The following is a 21,129-nucleotide window of genomic DNA, read 5'->3' as shown; positions in this document are numbered from 1 at the left end:
AAGGGGTGTGAGGGCAGTGGAAGGGGTTGGTGAGAGAAGAGAAGGGTGTTTGATGACGGAGGAAAAGGGGTGAAGAATGACTGAAGAGTAGTATACGGGTCTCCTGGTTATGCCCAAGAGCATGGTCGTAGGTGGAAGAGGCCACACCTTAGACATCCCAGTAGTAGGGTATAGATACCTGGTAGATGACAAGACAAGTGCTACAATCATGAATGATGAGGGGAGGGTGATGTCTCGCATGAGAGAGTTGTGCCAACAAGTATTTAGGCACAACGTTCTGGACTGCCGCAAGCTTTGCTTGCAGTCTCTCTTCTTCTCCTCCCTTGGCCTCAAGCTTCTCCTTTAACTCCTTGAAATGGCCAAAATGTGGACACCAGCCTTTTTTGGGGCTATCAGTGTGAAACCCTAAATGAAGTGTGTGAACTGAAGAAGTGGTTTCTCAATAGGTTCTTCCTTTGCCTTCGATGCTTCAACATTTGCATGTTTTGGGTGTTCAGCCAGACCCAGGATCTGAGAGCGGCAGTCACATCTTATACAAGTTTTTTTTTTGTATCGATCTCCTGGTTGTGAGCCTCAATTTTATCCAGTATGGCTAACATCCATCTGAGAAACCCTCTTTGTCAAAACTTGAGGAGGCTACTTTTGCATCAGGTTATTGGTTCTTTATTCTGCACTGTATTTCCTCTTTTTAATCATAAGTGCACCTCTTCATCAATAATGAGGAAGCTAGTTTGTAGTATGCAGTTATGATGTAAAAGAGACAATTCAGCATACCAGATCAGTAATTCGTCGACAATAAAGCCCAAAGCATATAACATTTTTCATATCTATTTGAAAGATAATCTTCAGATCCACCTGGCAAAAACAGATCAGATGTGCTAGAGAACCTACTTTCTATGTAAGTTTCATAAACCTCCTTTCAGGCTAACTGCATTGTCCAAGAGGAGAATATGGTTTACTATAAGATCACTACTCCAGTCCTCAAGGTTGGCATCAGCTAGACCACTTCAACAAGCAAGAAGAGAATATAGATTACTACTCCCAGATTCATATCTTCAACAAGCAAGAGGAGAATATGGGTCACTACAAGATCACTACTCTGAGATTTGTATCAACTAGACCCCTTCTCTTTGTGCATACATTCCCTATTCATCTTTCCATATTCAAGTGGAGAAACACGTGCAATAGAGACTTAGATAACGAAGCCAAAGCAGTCATCATAGAATTAGAAAGTGTAAACTTATGCATCAGTTGCCAAACACCTATCTTAGAAGCTAATCACGTGTAGAGGCAGCTTGCTGATTTTGGGACTCGTATAGGTTATTAGAAACTATCAGCCCATCACCAATTCACAAAATAACCTTTTTTACTATTGCATCTACACCCCTTAAGATAAATCTGAGTATACAAGCTAAATCATCCATTGTGGCTTCTCATATTGTTATTGATCTCACATAGTTACTCTATCACACATTAGCACAGCAGGCCGAAATTACAGCCCTCTGCTGCCATAAGGTGGAGATCATCACTAAAGGCAAAGGATTTTACTAAAGAGTGCCTTCCCAAAAAGAGTAGATACAAGCATTAGCACCTGAACTACACCACAACATTGTTAACTTTCATGCTTGGTATTGCTACCTGTGCACATTGCAACTGATACTCTAAGCTATACCAGCCTTAGTACCTGGCGTAACACTACAAATCAGCTAAGTATCTTGTATACACCCATTGTGCAAGAGTTTGTTAGCAGGAATTCAATGGTTGTGCTATCTATGCAACTACACACAAGCCGTAGTCCTCCACTCCAAAAATGCGATAGAAATTGGAAAGGAAAGGTTGAGCTAGTCATGTGCAACATCCTATTTCAAACATTCAGCAAGCCAAACAACAGTCTTAACATAAAACACAATAAAGTTGGAAGATTTCGCTCAAGTGCTTTTGACATCCTGAAAGCACAAAACTCTAGAATCATTTTCAAAAGGAAACATGTATCACCTCTGGAGCCTTGTCTAGCAGTTCTTGTACATAGTTCTCCCCAAAATGCCTGTGGCCTGCATCATATAATTCCTTTATCATTGATGTAGGTTTTGTTTTGCTCACTGCTACCACTCGTACCTGTCAGAAATGTCTGTTGTCAGGATATAGTGAAGTTATGAGCAATTGGTTTGCAATGATTTGGACATATGACAGCAATACTGGAAAAATGCAACCAATAATTTGGCAAGCCAATAGATGCAAAGATGCTGCACAAAATAATTCTAAGTAAGGCTTAGAATAATCTGAAGTAGTTGATCGTGTATTGTCTTATAAAGCAGATGGTTGACATTGCCTCTGCCGGAAGTTTTTGCTTGAACTTCGTCTGCCTGCAACTTTTTAATTGGATTTTATTTGGGGGGAAGGGGTTTGTGTTCTTGCACAGATGCCCTTCCTTACCAGACATTTCCCTCATCTTAATAGAAAAAAGGATGGCCCTCCTGTGCAAAGAAAAGCCTCATTGCATTTCTTCCCTTTCTTCGAACCTTTCTACAGCTTCCCCTCCCTTATTTATTACTTTCAAAGGAGTGGAAAGTGCCTAACTAAATGGTCGCCACTGTCTTTACTGCAAAGCCTTCTGCTGCTTGTTCATCTATGTGCATTTCACTCAGGACACTGCAAGCTTCTTCAAATCCCATGTTTTATAATGTGCCCACCTTCATGAGGTCCATGGAAAGTCTGGTTCGGGGATGAGTGTGGAGAATTTACTGACTCTTACAGCCAGCTAACCATATAGTCCAATGTTAGGCCCATAGAAACATGAAACGGGGAACGGGGAACGGGGAACAGGGAAGGTGACAGGGATGCCAAACCTAGGGAATGGGGATGTGGCAACAGGAACGGCATTTAAAAAATTAAAATTCATGAAAAATAATAATATTTCACTCATAATCCATGTGGACTTTGGAGTGTTAAAACCAAGGTATATAATCCACGAGGACAAATCATTTTAAGTTTTAACTTTAAGATATCATGCATCATTCTAAAACTACTCATTAGAAATTGAATTGCAACTTACAAGGCTCAAGAGGTAAGCTATTCAATTATAAAATGCATAATACATATGCCATAAATGATAAAATAATGAACAATGAGCTAAACTTTAAAGTCTAAGCTGAAAGAACATGCCTATGGTCCCATTGCCAAAAAACTTAAAAGATTACAAATATGAAGTCTAATCTTTAAAAGAACATGCTCATTGCCCCAAAAAAGACTACAAATATAAAGTCTAATCTCTAAACTGAAGCAAAATGTGGCATGCCAAAATAGCCCAAAGGGCAACTGCAAGACTGCAAGTACAAATACAATATCGGCATGGCACAACAGCCCAAGTGTCACACTGTCATCAATGATCATAATATCATATACAATACAATCTACATGTGTCATGTATCATGAGACTCATGATAAGTAAACTAAATCAAAGATCATCATCATGATCTGAGGCTACTCTAGCTACTCCTAAAGTGCCAGCCTCATCATCATGTGTACCATAAATTGCTGCATCTCCCTCAACATCAGCATGTGTCTCCTCTTCTTGCTGCATCTCCCACTCTGTGAATGGATCGGCTTTGTCGTCATACTATTGCATAACATCCTCAAATTAGCACTAAGGAATACTAGATTGTTTGCCCTCTCCACACAAGATGGTTCCTCTTCTTTGAAGCAATGTAAGCGTATGTATTCCACAATTGCTCCAAACAAGAGGAGCTAACTGACTGACTCAAAATACAAATGGCTAGTTGTTGCAACTCAGAACCATCTGAACCATAGTCCTCCCACCACAAAGCTGCCCCAATCTTACAATGATTCTCCTGTGCATCCCCACAACCAAAAGAACCCCAAAAGGTCTATAACATGAAAGCTGATCTCTGATCTTTCGTCTAGTGCTATGATCAGGCACTAGACGAGACAATATAAGTGTCCATGCATCCATAACCTCAGTGTCATTCCCCTGACCCTTGCCCTGAAACTCAGGATCCACAACAAATGCAACTGCATGCATGGGTGAGCTATAGGAGTTCCACCTCGTCACAACTAAATGGCGTATCTCCTCATACACCTCATCATTTGGAGCCAACTCCTACAACTCTTCATTCAGCCTATCCATAGCCTCATATACCTTGCCAATGCAAGGTTGCATAGCATCCATAACTCTCAATAAATGCACAATAGGTGATACCATAGCATCTATCCGCTTTCCATCATCCCAAAAAGTGGAGTTATTTGCTTTCTCCGAGCATAAGATACCTATAGGAGTATCTGCCAATGTTGATGAGGTAAACTCATCACTAAGAAATAACTGCCTCAAGGCACCACTGCATTCTCTTAATCTGCCTAGCATCTACAAGTTAAAGGCAAATCTGGTATCTGAGTATTTTAAAAGTATCTTCTTCAACCGCAAAGAGAAGTAATGGCAAAGAAACTGGTGATTCAAAACAAAGCTAACAATTTGAGCTCCTACTCTATGACAGGTGCAATCCATGACAAGTCACCAATATTCTTTAGTAGGTTGTTCAAGCAATGAGCCATATAATATGAAGCTTTGATATGCGGATAATATCCCAGGATAATAGCACCTACTGCCCTATTTGCGGGCCCTCTATCTGCAACAAATCCCACAACATGCTCTGGGCTAATAAGCTCAATACTTATAACCCACTCTGCTACAAGTACATCTGCTGACTTTCCTGTCCCCAATGCATCATGTGAAAATATGAAATACATTTTCCCACGAGAATAAGCAACCATACCCTGAATGGATCGCTTGTGTGTATCACTCCAACCATCAACAATCAAGGAAACTCCATTTTTAGCCCACAAGCTCTTTCTAGTCACTGTTGCTTGCTCAACAAGGCGCTTTTCCTTATCGAGCAAAGTGGTGCGTAAGGTCTCTGATGATGGAGCTACATACGAGGGGCCATACTCACCAATCTTCTTGCACATCAATTAAAAATACTCTCACCTAGCTGCACGAAATTGAATGTGGTCATGATTAAAAAAAATATTCCACTGATGTATCCACCTCTCCCTTCTTCTTGAGATCCCAACTAGTATCAAGTGTGTTCAGTCTACGCGCAACATGTGGCATTGTTGATGCCATGGCCGATGCAATGCTTGCAATAGGTGTGGAGGTAGCACTTCCTCATACACCCTGCTCTAGACACATCTAATGGGAATGGTGTCACAAAATTTGCAGGGTTAACATCAACATGTCGTGGTCTAGATGCAAGATAAGCTTGTTGACCTGCTACACGAGCACAAAGTTCCCTTTGCTTCTCCAAGGTCACACTCGGACAAAACTATACCTCTGAATTTAGCTCATGTAAGAGATGAGCTCGGACCTGATTATGCATAAAATGGAACAAGTGGCAATCGGTATTCCATATTTATATTCTAATATTTAACTTTGAAAATTTAAAATCGATAAAAATTTGAAATACAAATGCTCGGCTCAATGGATTACCTTGTTTGCGCCACTAGTTCGCTTGTATGGGCAAAGCTTGCAAGTCCATGGTCAAGATCCTCCACCGCTCAATGGGCGGTCAGCATTTACTTCTTCCCACCATGACCAATCATCGGACCTTTTTCCTTGACTACCAGCCCAACGAGCGGGACAAGAAGATGAAGCCATTTCAGGCTGAAAATTGAAATAAAAATGGCTCGAGAGAAGTGAGAACTCGAGTCTTGAGAGAAGGGAGAAGGCCCAAGAGTCAAGAGAGAAGGGAAAAGCAAAGAAGGAAGAAGGAAGAAGAGAAGAGCCTAGAGGAAAAGAATGGAGAACTTGGAACTTGAAGAAGAAGGAAGACTCGAGAGAAGAGGAGAAGAAGGAAGAGAAGGGAGAAAGTCCAAGGAAGAAGGAAGATGTTCCAATGCATCCGCATCAATCATCACTCATTGGACACTCACAACCTATTTCTGCCTACCCACTTCTTTCTCCCCTCCGTCTTATCAGACACCTCCATCACCACCATCTTATCATCCACATCCATCTTACCCCACATTCCCGATACCTCATGGTTCTACCTTATCTTCCACCAAGCATGCATTCAATGGCAAAACTCGTTTTAACAAGTTAAACTTTACATCTTGGTTGAACTTGATGAGACATGTCCTTGACTCACAAAACCTATGGGATCTTGTGCAGGGGTTGGAACCATAGTTGTCAGGTACGAAAAGTACGGTATGGTACGGTATGATAAAATACGGTACTAAATGGTACCTTAAGATTTTATAAGGTACGGTACGATATTAGTACGAAAAAAAATTTAACTTCATTATTTTGAACTATAGATGATAGAACAGATATTAAGAGTCTAAATAGCAATGCTATTGGAGTATATAAGATGAATACTTGAGGATAACATGCCAAAACCTCTATGGCATATGCCGCGTGCGCAACATGCGCTACAACTTACAAGTACATACATAGGAGTGGATACATCATACATGAATGATCATACAAATAAGAGGCATGTATGCTTGAGAGAGAGAGAGAGAGAGAGAGAGAGAGAGAGAGAGAGATGAAATGACATGAGATGCTTTATTAACGTCTACAAGAGGCCAAAATGACCTGTGAGACCAACAATTACCAAACAAACCACAAAAGGTTTTGGTAAAGGATTTATGAATTTTGTTATGGTTTTGTTTGGCATTGCTAAGGCTAACGCAACTACCGATGGTACATTCACTAATTCGTGTACTCTTAGAAGGTACATTGGGCCAAGCTATCCTCTAGCCTAGTTTTATTAGCAATGTGTACTAATGCTTTGGGTTGCGTGTTGCAAAATGAGCTGTGAACAAAGGTAAAATCAATAGGATTAAGCTACTTGATGATTCTCAAATGGTGCTGAATTTATTTATTGATGACACTAACATATTGTGAAAAATGATGGGACATCAATTAGAAACGTTTGGAACTGCTTGAATACCTTATGTATGGCCTTTGACTCTAGGATAAATCATAACAAAACATGTATGAGGAGTCTAATCAAGCTTCCACCCCCTTTCTTGGTTAATCGATCAAGGCTACAAAATCACCACCACCACCACAACAACAACAATCAACAACCCAAACCACCACCAACAACAACAACCACGCCACCAAAAAAAAAATTTTGCTTGTTTTTTTGTGCGAATTCGTACGGTACAGTACGGTACGGTATGAACTATATAGTACGAACCAATTCGTACTACGTACGAGTGCAACTATGGTTGGAACCCCAACCCAATCCCACACTTTCTCCATACAAGGTCGTCCACTCATATAAGGCTAGGAATGCCTCTATTATTATCAAGCTAATGCAAGACTTATTGCCTGAGTTTCATTCTCAACTTCAGCATTTTGACTTAGCGTCAGAGCGATGGGCAAACTTAGCTAACCGCTATGCAGCTCGAGATAGGACCCATCCAATAAATCTTCACCATGAGCTTCAGAACTTCAAAATATCTGACCGTGATGACTTGAAAGTCAAGTAGGCTGAGTATTGGCATCTCCTTGCCAAATTCTCTACTACAAGGACTCATAAGTCCTCTTGACGATTACATCACACTGTTCCTTAACAAGTTGCTATGTAAATACTTCAATTTTGTGCAGCAAATGGTTTCTCTACCCATTTTACCCACATTCTATGAATTTAAGTGTCAGCTATTGCATTATTTACGGCTGCTCAATCAATTTCATATCAATAATCCCTCAGAGGGGGCTCTTGTTACTCATTCTCACAAGGGGTAGCAAGGGAAGAGTGAACAAAATCAAACTTCAAATCAAATTTAAAAACAAAAAGGGAAATTAGAAGGAAAATTCCAATCTCAACTCAGACCTGGGTGGCAGAAATGTACCTAAGAAGAATAGGTATTGCCAACATTGTCAAAAGACTGGCCATTTTGACGACAAGTTTGGATCCAAGGCACGAGACACAGCACCAAAACCCAAGTTACACACCCCCGCCCCTCAGTCAAGCAATCCCCCTCAGGGAAGGCAGGGTGATAGCAAGCGGCAGTGGAAAGGTCAGACTCACACTACCACCGGTCAACCATCTACGTATCAACTCCAGAGGGCTTATCTAACTAGTCTGTAGAGGCCCACATCGTCTCCGTAGAGATATCCGATGCGAGTCTCGTCCACATCTGTGAGTTGCCTTCTGACGAGATCACCGCAGAGGCCCACTCATCACAGCCGAGCACATCAGCACCTGCTTGGATTATGGACAGTGGCGCTAGACATCACATGACTCCTATAGAGGATATATTTCGTACCCGAGCCCCTACAGCTAGGTAGGTCAGCATAGGAAACAACTTCTCGGTCAAGATCCAAGCTCAAGGTTGCATTAGTTTTGCCACTGACAAGGGTCCAAATCTGACTTCGCTAAACAATGTATACTATGTCCCTCAGCTTCAGGTGAACTTGTTATCTATTCAATAGCCTTGCTGGTTAGGGCAAGCAATTTTCTTTACAACGACCACAATCGGGATGACTCTTAGACTAGTTTAGTGATTGCTCGCGGCGAGGCACAAGCTAATGGCCTATACCACATAACCCATTTTCTTACCAAGCCAACAACCGAGGGCTTCGTATTCCATAGCTTCCAGGCATTTGCCACATCTCGGGAGCCTACAAACAATGAGCCTCTTTGGCATTTCCGCCTAGGGCATCTTGGCTATGACTCTCTTAATGAGTTGTCTTGCCGTGAGATGGTTGAGGGTTTCCCTTACCTAAAGCTAGCTCAAGAATGCCTATAGAGCATGTCAACTCAAGAAGCACCACCATACCCCATTTCCTCAGCAATCTACACATAGAGCTGAGGTGCCTCTTAGATTGATTCACATTGATCTTGGTGGACCCACATCCACTGCTGCCTTGAATGGCGCACTCTACTTCTTTTCAATAGTGGATGATCATTCGAGATACATATGGGTGTAGTGCTTCCACAAGCATAGGTTCGATGCTTTCACATATTTCTCTACTTGGGTGCTACTAGCTCATAACCAGATGAGTCATCGTGTCGATTGCATGAGGAGTGATAGCAGTGGTGAGTTCATCTCCCACAAGTTTTCCAAGTTTCTACAACAATATGGCATCTCTCATCAACTCACCTCTACCAACTCTTCCTCTCAGAATGGAGTCGTAGAGCAACTGGAAAGTCATGGAAATGGCATGCTCTATGTTGTTCATAGCAGAGCCTAGTCTACAACCCGCTCCTGCCCTACCTGTAGATTCTTCAACTCCTAGGCCTCCTCTGCGAGACCCATTATTTCACTAGTGCCAACAGCCCATGCGGGATTCCAGGATCTTACCACCAGATTCCACTCCAGAGGGACCTAGAAGATCTGCCTAGCTTGCACCTCAGGCATCATTTATGTCGTTGTTTACAATTGATTGCATAGCGCATTCTAACCCAAATACATGGCACGAGGCTCTTCAGCACCCTCAATGGCAAGATGCCATGGAGACGGTTGACATCTCTTCGGTTATTACTCATGCTAGCCGCTCACAATGATTGGCCAATACATTAGATGGATATCAAGAGTGCCTTCCTGAGTGGTTATCTGGAGTAGGAAGTCTATGTGAAGCAGTCACCAAGATTTCCTTCTATGAACCCAAGGGATAAAGTATTCTGCTTGCAGAAAGCTCTTTATGGATTGAAGCAAGCACCGCGGTCTTGGTTTCATGGGATGGACGAGTTCTTACATACTCACGGATACTATTCTACCCCTTATGAGCCCAACTTGTATGTTCGATCTACTGCAAAGGGAGTAACTACATCCTACTATACATTGATGACTTACTCATCACAGGCTCAGATTTTGCTACCATAGCGGAAATCAAGGCAAAGCTTAGTGCTACATTTGAGATGAGAAACCTCGGTTTGTTGTCTAACTTTTTGGAGATGAAGGTAGTTCGATCTAGGGAGTGTATTTTTGAGTCACAGCAAAAGTACGCACTTCAGCTACTCGTGGAACAATTCACTACGGATCTGACATGGCCAATGGCCACCCCCCTCGATCCTATTGTCCACTTGTCAAAGGATACCCTAAGTCAACCCTTCAATGCGCATACCTATAGGTTTGTTGTAGGGAAACTTATTTGATTAATTTATACTAGGGCCAGACTTAGCTTACTCAGTTAGCATTCTCAATCAATATTTCACAACACCTAGGATGTCACATTGGATTGCATGTCTTCATGTGTTGCATTTGTTGAGATGGAGTGCTGACTAGAATGCGAGCTTGGAATGAGCAAAGATAGAGCAAAGAGCTAAGAGAATCTAGTAAGAGTGTACCAGTGTGTTGCACGGTACACAAAGAATAAAAATATATTTATATGCTAGGATACAAGTAAAGAGTCTGTTCACACTCGTAAGTTTATACACGCAAGATAAATGGAAGTTTGCACCCGAAGGGACTTTACACCCAACAACCTCCCACTTAAAGGCCCAAAGTGGTGCCTGTAAGCTATCCAACTCCCACTAGTCGAATGCAATGCTCATGCTCAGCCTTTGCAAGACTTTTAGTGAGAACATCTGCAGGGTTATCTTGGGTTTGACCTTAGTCAATGTGACAAGGCCATCATGCAAGACTTGTCGAATGAAATGATATCGAACATCAATGTGTTTGGTACGGGCATGAAACATGGCATTTTTAGCCAGATATACTGCACTCTGGCTATCACAACCAAGCATTGGAGTACGGGAAGAGGGAGTATAGGCATTGCATACGACTAGTGGGAGTTAGTTAGAGGTTCACTTCGGACCTTTAAGTGGGAGGTTGTTGGGATAAAGGCTCGTTTAACCTCCATGTATAGTATACACACACACACATTATTTAGTTGTACATGTGTCCTAAGTATAAATACATTTTATTCTATGTGCACCAACAATGTCATATCGAATCGTACTTTCACTCCTCTCTCTCTCTCACCAGCCGTCACACTCTCACGCTCACTCCTCGAACTTCTGCACATCCACAACTGAGCACCAATATGCAATTCTCCCTAGCTTGCTTGCTTGCTTTGCTTGTCTTGCTTACTTCATATATTTGCTATATTTGCATTACCCACACCTCAACCATTTTCCTTTTTCACCAATACCCAGTAATGGTAGGAATAGTATATTTGTTTTGTGAAGGTCTTGGGTCTAACCATCCCTTATCACTCTCCTGTTTGGGGCACGAATACTCAATAGAACAAAAACTAATTTGAAACCCTTACTTAATGTTAAATCTATCAAAACTACAAATCCCTCCGAAAAAAAACATCGCTGATTCCATCCACCTTTGCAGAACTTGCTAGGCCACTGGGCAACCGACATGCACCCTTTGTCTGATGCCCTAGCCTCTCTGAGGTGATCACTTAGGCTCCCTTGGTAAGATAACCATCACCTCTCTAGTCTTAGTAGACCACTAGGCAACTGACACACACCCTTTGTCGGATGCTCTAGCTGCTTTGGGGTGGGATGCCCTAGGATAAAAGAAAAAGAAAAAAAAAAGGGTTTGGCTGGCCTACTTCTTGTGGCACTGTTGTTAGGCCTATAGGGGGTGTTGAGCTAAAAATTGCATTAGCTTCACTTAAACAGCCCCAAAACATGCTTAATTAAGGAAAAAACCTTGTTTATTTAAAAAGAAATGCATTCCTAGAGAGTGTTTGTATCCCATAAGCACAAACCCACTTAGGAGGGCCCAAACTTTCTATAGATAGGTATACCGCCCTTCATTCAGTTTTAATCTCGTTTTTGCAAATTCCCACACCCCAAACGCGGAGGACATCACGGTCCAAGCTAGCCATTGCTGTCTACAATAGTTTGGTGTTTGTTTCTAGCCTACCACACACTGTTCGGAGCTGATTTCAGCATGCTGACTATTGTTGCTGGTTTTTCCTACGTTTTTAGTCTCTCTCTCTCCTACAGCCTGCATTTGTTGTTTTCTCTCTCCTATAGCCAGTGCTTTTAGTCTTTCTCTCTCCTCACCTACGTTTTTAGTCTTTCTCTCTCCTGCAACCTGCATTTGTTGTTTTCTCGCTCCTACAACCTCGCTTTTTAGTATTTCTCTCTCCTCACCTACTTTCTCTCTCCTACACTATCATCTGTATCACACTCAACCTTCCTTGGCTATGTTTGCTGTTGTTCGACATCCAGAGGCTACCTTGCTGTGATTCAGGATCCGTTCGAAGTACGACACACTCTCCAACTCATTACCCCTGCCCCGATCCTTGAGATACAGAAGTTCAAGGTATAGTATTCATTCACTACATAGTGTGTTTGCTGCATAAGCATTGTATATTCAATAGTCATATCACTTCATTCATTCTCTGTGTTCATTGTCTCTGAGTTACCCTAATCCTAACTATGTTCTTCTATCAGTCTGTGCTTTGTCGTATAGTGTTATTTGTGTTTCTATATAGGGTATTTCTTCACACTAATCATCCCATGTAAACATACATGATGAAGCATGTTCTTGTCGCCAAGCAACTTTGGGATTATGTATGCGGTTCAGAAGTTAGGTCTGCAAGCCTGACTACATAGAATACTACAAGTTCTTCTAGCTCATCTACTATCACCAGTGGATCTTCCACTCCAACTCCTCTTGACCCTCCCACTACAAATCACTTGAGATAGGATAGGCGTGATGCCCAAGCTCATGCCTTGATTGCACTCTCGTGCAAGAGACAGGTACCCCGCATATTTCGTCATACGCAATGGCTAACGATGCTTGCTTCATTGTACAAGGTACACAATGAGACTCATGTAGTCTATTTGCCCCGCATATTTGGTCGTGCACAACAACCAAGGATAAGCTTGCTTCATTTTATCAAGTGTGCAATGAGGCTCGTATAGCCTATTTGCATAAGCAACTTGAGATTATACTTTTGTGGTGTGTTGTTCATCTAATCCTTCTTTACATGAACATGGTCTTTCAGTGCCTGAAAATTGCAACATATGGTATTTTGACAGTGAAGCTTCCAAGCACATAACATCTTTTCATGACTTGTTTGTATCACATGCAAATATACAAAAGGGAGGATCCATTGTACATGCAAACAATACTTTGTATGCAATCCAAGACACTAGTCGAATTTCCATTATTGCAGTGTATGGAAAAACTATCATACTTCAAAAAGTCTTGTATGTGCCATACATAAAGAAAATTTTGCTTTCAATTTTAGTTTGTGCTTAAATTCCACATGGATCAATACAGTGTCTATGATTGTAGTGATGGCGATGTCCTCATTGTCACTAGTACATTGTACAATGGACTCTATCAGCTTAATTTATATGAGAGGACAGCATCAGAGGATGCATTACAAGTTGATGCCACCATTGTAGACGACACTGAGTTATGGCATGCTCAGTATGATCATCTTAATAATGGCAATTTGCTTTGTCTAAAAAGTAAAAACATGGTACTTGATCTCCCTCTATTAAAAGCAACTACCCACAATGTATTTGAAAGTTATATACTTGGCAAAATGCATCATGCTTTGTTTCCCAAAGGTGGATCTATGCGTGTTGATCAGAAATTATAACTATTGCATAGTGATGTTTATGGGCCCATGCGTATCAAATCCATGAAAGGATACTTGTATTTTATTGCCTTCATTGATGACATGACTCATCATTGTTGGGCATATGCTTTGAGGCACAAATCAAAAGTGTTGCATACTTTCAAACCTTCTTAGCCTTGGCTGAAAATGACAGTGGATGCAAGTTGATTACACTATGTACCGACTGAGTGGAGGGAATACATGTCACGGGAGTTCAACTCCTTTTTGGCTGAAAGGGGCATTATACATCAATGTACTACACCTTACACACCTCAACAAAATGGTGTGGCTGAAAGAAAAAATCGCACTTCAATGGAAATGGCACGTTGTATACTATTACACAATAAGCTGCCCCCAAAGTTTTAACTTGATGCTATTATGTATGCAGTGTATGTGCTGAATCACAGCCCCACTAAAGCATTAGTTGAATGTACGCCTTATAAGGCTTAGAATGGCTGAAAACCAGCAGTGTCACATATTCGTGTCTTTGGTTGTTTGGCATATACTTTGGTGCCACAACCACAAAGACATAAACTACAAGACAAGGCTGTCAAATGCATTCTTGTTGGTTACAGTGCAAAAAGTAAAGAGTATTGTTTATATCAATCCTCCACCAACAAGATTTTTGTTAGTACAGATGTGGTATTCATTGGACATGCTGGTCGGCCCTTTATGGACTGCAATAATCAGCCCAATGTGGGACCTATGGGCATATTTGATAGTTTGTTGCCATTGTTTCAGCAAAGTGCACCTGATTTTGGCCAATTTCAACAACCTATTGAGGGTTTACAGTAGCAAAATCTGCAGCAAACACATGCTGAACAGTAGCCTGATTTACAGCCCATTGATCAAGGCATTGATGATGATGAAGAGGCCGATGAGAGGGCTGCTATTCAAGAAGCTAACAAAGTCCCCAGATGGCTGTTAGACACATTATAGGGCAGCATATAGTCTATTCCACTTCCCGATAGAACCAAAGCAACCACTCGCCATGCACAAGGTAACTTGGCTGCATAGGTACTCACAGCTACTGCATACAATGAGAAACCTGTTTCTTTACATGATACTTTAGAAAATGAACATTGGATGGCAGCTATGCAATCAAAAATACTCTATTCATAAAATCGGCACATGGGAGCTATTCGACTTGCTTGTTGGCAAGCGTGCTACGGATACAAAGTGGGTTTACAAATTAAAACATAGATTTGATGGTAGCATTGATCGCTCTAAGGCACATCTTGTTGCCAAAGGGTATGCCCACCAGCATGGGATTGACTAAGATGAGATGTTCACACCCACTTCATATATGACCACCATTCACAATGTCATCACTTTGGCTACTCATTATGATTGGCATGTGCATTAGTTGGATGGGAAGACTGCTTTTTTGAATGGTGATCTTCATGAGGATGTTTATGTCACACAACCTCGTGGCTTTTTTCAAAAAGGGTCAAAAAGCAGGGTGTGCCGTTTGCATAAGGCTCTCCATGGTTGAAGCACACACCTAAGATACATGTATACTTGATTGCTCTTGTTTTTAATAATTAACACACTAAAAGCACACTTTTATGTCTACAAAAATGGGGATAATCTCTTGATTCTCATTCTTTGTGGATGACATGCTGTTGATTGGGACTCATGAGACACAAATTTCAACCTTAAAAGCTGGATTGTAGCATGCTTTTAATGTGACAGCTCTTGGCCACTTGCACTACTATCTTGGTATACAATTTACTGTAGTTGACGGGGGAATTATTTTGCGACACTCTAAGTACATTGGGTAGCTTCTTGAGCATTTTCAAATGCAAGACTACAAGGCTATCTCTACTCCCGTTGAGACAGGCCATAGGTTTACACTCGAGGATGCAAAACCATTTGATACTTCTCTTTATCAAGAGTTGTTAATTGTTTATTGTAATTGTGTAATATACGGACGAACATTCATTTGGCACACTTTATGCACAACCCTCGTACTACACATTGGCAAGTAGTTAAACATATCTTTCGTTATCTCAAAGGCACTCAAACATTAGGCCTTTTTTTCCCCTAATGCTTGCATGCGTTCACAGACAATGATTGGGCTTGTTGTTTTGCACAAGGGTGTCCACTAGTGGTAATTGTTTCATAATTGGTGATTCATTTATTTCTTGGTTAAGCAAGAAGTAGTCTACAGTGGCCACATCTAGCTATGAAGCTGAATATAAGGCAGCATTTACAGCTACATTGGAATGTGTATGGCTCAGACGCCTTTTGGTCAATCTTAGTGTGGGACAGCAGTCACCCACTCCTATCTATATTCAAAATTTGAGTGCCATGGCAATTGCAAGGAATTGAGTTTTTCATGCTTGCAATAAGCACATTGAGATGCATTATCATTATGTCAAAGAGAGACTCCACACAGGAGAGATTGACTTGGTTCATGTCCCAACACATGACAACTTGGCAAATGTGTTTACGAAAGCTCTCTCTAGAGAGAAGTTTAAAGCCTTTCACAAGGCTCTAGGCTTGACACCATTTGGGGATTGATCTATCTATTCCTTGTATATGTTCACATCATTCACTGGAGGGGAGTTTGTTACACTTATTGTGTTCCTCTTGAGTTCTAGTGTGAATGCTCCCTTATCCACAAGCACTTTTACCTTTTGTGGTAATTATTACCTTAGGGATTGTACTTTGAAATCATTCTCACATAGTGGATATGACATTCTAGCACTTTTCTCTCTTCATGTTCACTTGTTCCTTGCGTGTGTGCTACTAAACCCTAGCCTAATAGTAACCACCAATAAGAGTTGAAAGAGTGCTAAATGCAAAACCACCATATCCCTTTAACTTCAATTGATGATGGATTGAGTACAAGTTGAGATTCTATAGTCTTGTTTGTTGATCCAAAAGCCTCTTATTGTACAAACAATCAACAGGCAATTTGGGCCAATGGCCCCTTGATTTTCACCCAAGACTTGCACAAATGGAAGCACCAACTGGCCAAATGTTGCCCCAATTCACAATGGATGGCCTAGCTTTTGAAATATGTGTCAATTCTAGGCTTTCAATGTATGATGCCTTCTCCTCTTGGTGCATGTCCCAAGGTGGATGCTAAATCTCAATTTTTGCAAAATTTCTTAGTTTTCATGGACATTTGTGCAGAAGTCTGAAGGCTGAAAAATGGTGAACGCAGCAATGTACTGTGTTGGCCTATGCACAGTGAAGGTTTGAAGTTCAACAGTGGCAATGGCGGAGAGACCACGATAGAGAGTGAGAGAGAGTGAGATGCACAACGTGTGGGTACAAAGAGTTGTACCTCTCTTAGGTTTTTGTGATAGTTATCTATAAAGAACAACTACCAAGGGTGTGTTCACACCTAAGCATGTATAAAAGGCATGGTGGCCCTTTATTCCCAACAACCTCCCTTTTAATTCAACGTACCTTAAGGTTGAGAAAAGAATTAGCTAAAGTCCAAGTATGTACAAAGTTGAAGTACATATACTATCCAACTCCTATCATTTGTCGGCAATGAGCAAACTGCTTTGTTGGAAGACCCTTCGTGAGAAGATCTACAAGATTATCATCTGTATGTACCTTGACAAGCTCAATGCTTTTATTGTCAAGTACATCCTTGATAAAGTGATACTTCACCTATATGTGCTTCGTCTTTGCATGAAAGACAAGATTCCGTTCTAGCATGATCGCACTCTAGCTATCGCAATGGAGGACAAGTGTCTCAGTAATACCAAGCTCTCCCAACACGTAAAAGCTATAAAGCCTCCTTGCATGCCTCAATGGCAACCACATACTCTTACCTCTGCAATCGACAATGCAATAGACTTCTGCAGCCTACAGATCCAGGAAACTACTCCCCCTGTGAAGGTGAATACATACCCTAAAGTAGACTTCCTACAGTCAATATGACTAGCATAATCTACATATGTAAAGCCAACTACAGATGCCTTTTGCTTTCCAAAGCAAATGCACAAATCCTTTGTGCCCTTAATATATCTTATGATACCTTTCACTGCTTCCCAATGCTTTCTACCAAGATGTGCCATATACCTGCTAACCACTCCCACCGCAAATGCTATGCCAAGACATGTAACAACCATAGCACACATCAAGCTATCACGGGATCTTAGCCATTTCAGCCTTTTCATCATCAAATGTAAGGCTATCCTCAGCATTGAGTTTCACATATAGAGGCAATGGTACACCAATTGCTTTTCCCCCCTCCATATTGAAATGATGCAAAATCTTGGATACATACTCCTACTATGACAGATAAAGAAGACCTTTCAATCTGTCCCTAAGTATATGCATGCCAAGAATATGATTTGCTTTACCAAGATTCTTCATATCAAAGCTGCTATGTAGATTCTACTTCAATGTGTCTAACGCATAAACATACCTACCACCAATCAACATGTCATCTACATACAAAATTAGTATAATAAGGCTACCATCTGCTGCCTTCTTGGTATACAAGCAGTTATCCACTTGACTTCTTTTAAATCCTTGAGATTGCATGAATCCATCAAACTTATGATACCATTCATGCGGTGCTTGTTTCAGCCCATATAAGCTTTTGTTGAGTTTACATACCATCTTTTCTTGCCCCTTAGCCACAAAACCTTCTAGTTGTTGCATATATATGTCCTCATGCACATCACCATGTAAGAAAGTAATCTTTACATCCATCTGTACGAGTTTCACATCCTCATAGGCAACCAAGCCCAATATGGTTCGCAAAGTAGTCATTTTGACTACAAGAGAAAAAATCTCATCAAAGTCAATCCCATGTTTCATATCCTCATAGGCAATCAAGCCCAATATGGTTCGCAAAGTAATCTTTACATCCATCTGTACGAGTTTCATATCCTCATAGGCAACCAAGCCCAATATGGTTCACAAAGTAGTCATTTTGACTACAAGAGAAAAGATCTCATCAAAGTCAATCCCATATTCCTACTTGTACCCTTTAGCAACAAGCTGTGCTTTGTACTTTGGCGAGAAACCAAAAGTGACCTCCATCTTGTAAACCCATTTGCATAGTAGAATTTTTTGTGACTTGTCCCTTAGGCAAATGCACCAAATCCTAAATATCATTTTTCTTTAGAGGTTCCATCTCTTACAACATAGCTTTGTGTCATTTCTTGTTGTCCTCTCTATCCATTGCTTCCTTGAAGCATGACGGTTCACCACAATCTGTTAACATGACATAATTTGCAACATAATTTACACCAAAAACAAACCTATCTGGCTCTTTGGAATTTTTGGTCGAACTACAAACCCAATGATCAATGTTTCCTGGCTGTTTAGTATGTTGTCCTCTTAGTTACAACAGTAACATTTACTACAAAACTAAGAAATGCAAAATAACTTACAATCTTGGACAATGGACACCCTATTGGCCCCAAAACTAGCGCCCCTTTCGGTATTTATTTAACTTAATTGAAGAAGTTGATATACAATGGAATTCTCCCAATCCCTTTCGGTATTCCAACTTCCCTTGCTGTCCAAAATAATCAGCAAGTCTTCAATCCGATTTGCCCCTTGATTCAAGCAGTCAATTGGCCTTCACCTGCTTTGATGGAGATGGAAAATGCCCCAAATTCATTGATTTGTTGGTCCCCCTACTTGAATTTGACTAAAAACACCTTCAACCTTATTAAATCCAAGTCTTGGAGCTTCCAATTTCTAGCACGCTCCCGAGGCTGCTGCTAGACCCTAATTTCTGCTCTGCACACATTAGGGTTTACAATAGAGAAATTTGGATTTTCTCAGCCTTTCATATTCTCAATGCTGTAATCTTCGGAGCAAGGCTATAGAAAGGCTAGGAGATGAGAGAGAATGCTGAGGAGAGAGAAAATTCGGACTTTCTTTGCGAAGAACTGAAGAAAATCAGCTTGTAGATGCTATTACCTACTGTTGATTGGTCTTCTCTTACCCCTGGCTACCTTGGAAGGTCCTCCAATGGCTGCAAATCAAACCAGCAACATCTCCTCCCTCTCTCTTGCAAAGTTGAATATACTAGAATACCTCTCTCCAATCTCTAAATGCATTTTTCAAACTTGCATGGGCATTTTTGACAAATGGCAACCATCCCAAATGATTTTTCCAACATTATCCACAATTAAATATTAATTTTCAATCTTTAAATACTGAAAATCAATCTAATAATTATTTCAATGCCCTGAAAAATAATTTGACTCGCTATTAAATTGGCCAAGCAACTTCCATTCCCGAGTATCTCTAGGTCATCTTTGACCATCAAATTGGCGTTAGGTGCCATTAAACGCCACTTCTCTAGTGTCATCAACTAACACTTATGGCCAAATGAATGACTTGGACCAATAACTAGCACCAAATACCACCAAGTACCTGTACGGCATAGCTTATAGCAACTTTTGCCTTTGACATCCCATGATTTTCTTGGGTCCTGGGCTCGTAAATTTACTCTTACCCCAATTACACCTCACATGTGCAACATTTACTTAACCATGTGATTAAAAATTAATACACATATTAAGTAAGGTTTCAAAAACACATGTCCTCAAGACAGCCTTGTTCCAATTGTTCCAATGGAACATTTTCTTGTTGAAACTATGGTATATCATGGGTAACTCCTTGTTGATCAATTTCAACATCATTCCCTACATTTATAAAGTCATTTACAACAAATATTTGCTATTGTACAGTAATCACTCTTTGTTGTCCTACAGGTATTTTCTCTCAGAACACAACCCTTCTCACTTCCTCTATCTTTTTATCAGAGTGCAGTAGTGCAGAAGCGTAGGACTGAGAGAGAGAGAACGCAGAGAGAGGAGAGAGAAAGAGACAGTGGAAGATGAAGATCTGCTGTATAAAGTGTGCTGTATACAAAGATATGCAGATATGTACACGGGCGCAGTGCGCTGGACTGCATGTCTCCACCTCGACGATGCAACATGCTGTTCACCTCGAAGTCCGCTGCAGTCTGCATTGTCTCCTGTTTGAAATCTGCGAACAGAGACAGAATCTGCGGGAGCCACCAGTCTGTAATCTGCGAGCAGAAAAGTGTGGGAGACTGCTGAAAAACTCGGCTATAAATAGCCAAAATCTGGGGACCAGAAAAGACCTGTCGGCTGTCGACTGATAGGACACGTCGGACTGCCACGTGGCAGTCCGACTGCACCTGGACAGAAACTGTCCGACTACACCTGGACAGGGTCTCTGACTGCTAACACCCCCTCTCAGAGCCTGGGCGGGGCAAAAGCCTGAGGGATCTCGAATGTCTCCGAAGTAGAGCTTGGGAAAGTGCCTTCGTAAACAAATCTGCAAGATTGTCCTCCATCTTGCAGTACTCCACAGTGATGGTCTCATCCAGAAGCTTCTCTCCGATGAAGTGGTACTAAATCTGTATGTGCTTCGTCTGGGCATGAAAAACAGGATTCCGAGCCAAGGCAATGCAACTCTCATTGTCGCATTGCAGCAAAGTAAGACGAGTCTGGGGGCAGCCAACCTCCTCCAACAATCGCCGAAGCCACACAACCTCACATGTGGTGGAAGACGCGGCACGATACTCCGCCTCA

The 21,129-nt window shown here is 41.3% G+C and overlaps 1 protein-coding gene across 2 annotated transcripts in view; it reads right to left on the bottom strand.

Moving 5' to 3' along the window:
* LOC148009144 (uncharacterized) overlaps positions 1–21,129 on the bottom strand; it is a 142,768-nt gene that overhangs the window by 89,332 nt on the left and 32,307 nt on the right. For both annotated transcript variants that reach the window (XM_087673764.1, XM_087673763.1), the window contains exon 2: positions 1,996–2,115. In XM_087673764.1, the coding sequence (XP_087529890.1) occupies positions 1,996–2,115 (120 nt within the window). The remainder of the gene's footprint in view (positions 1–1,995; positions 2,116–21,129) is intronic.

The sequence above is a fragment of the Lygodium microphyllum genome, unplaced genomic scaffold (genome assembly GCF_053477565.2).
Source record: "Lygodium microphyllum isolate KBCC unplaced genomic scaffold, Lygodium_microphyllum_v1.1.10 scaffold_37, whole genome shotgun sequence".
NCBI lineage: Eukaryota > Viridiplantae > Streptophyta > Polypodiopsida > Schizaeales > Lygodiaceae > Lygodium > Lygodium microphyllum.
This window is presented reverse-complemented; position numbering and strand designations above follow the sequence as displayed.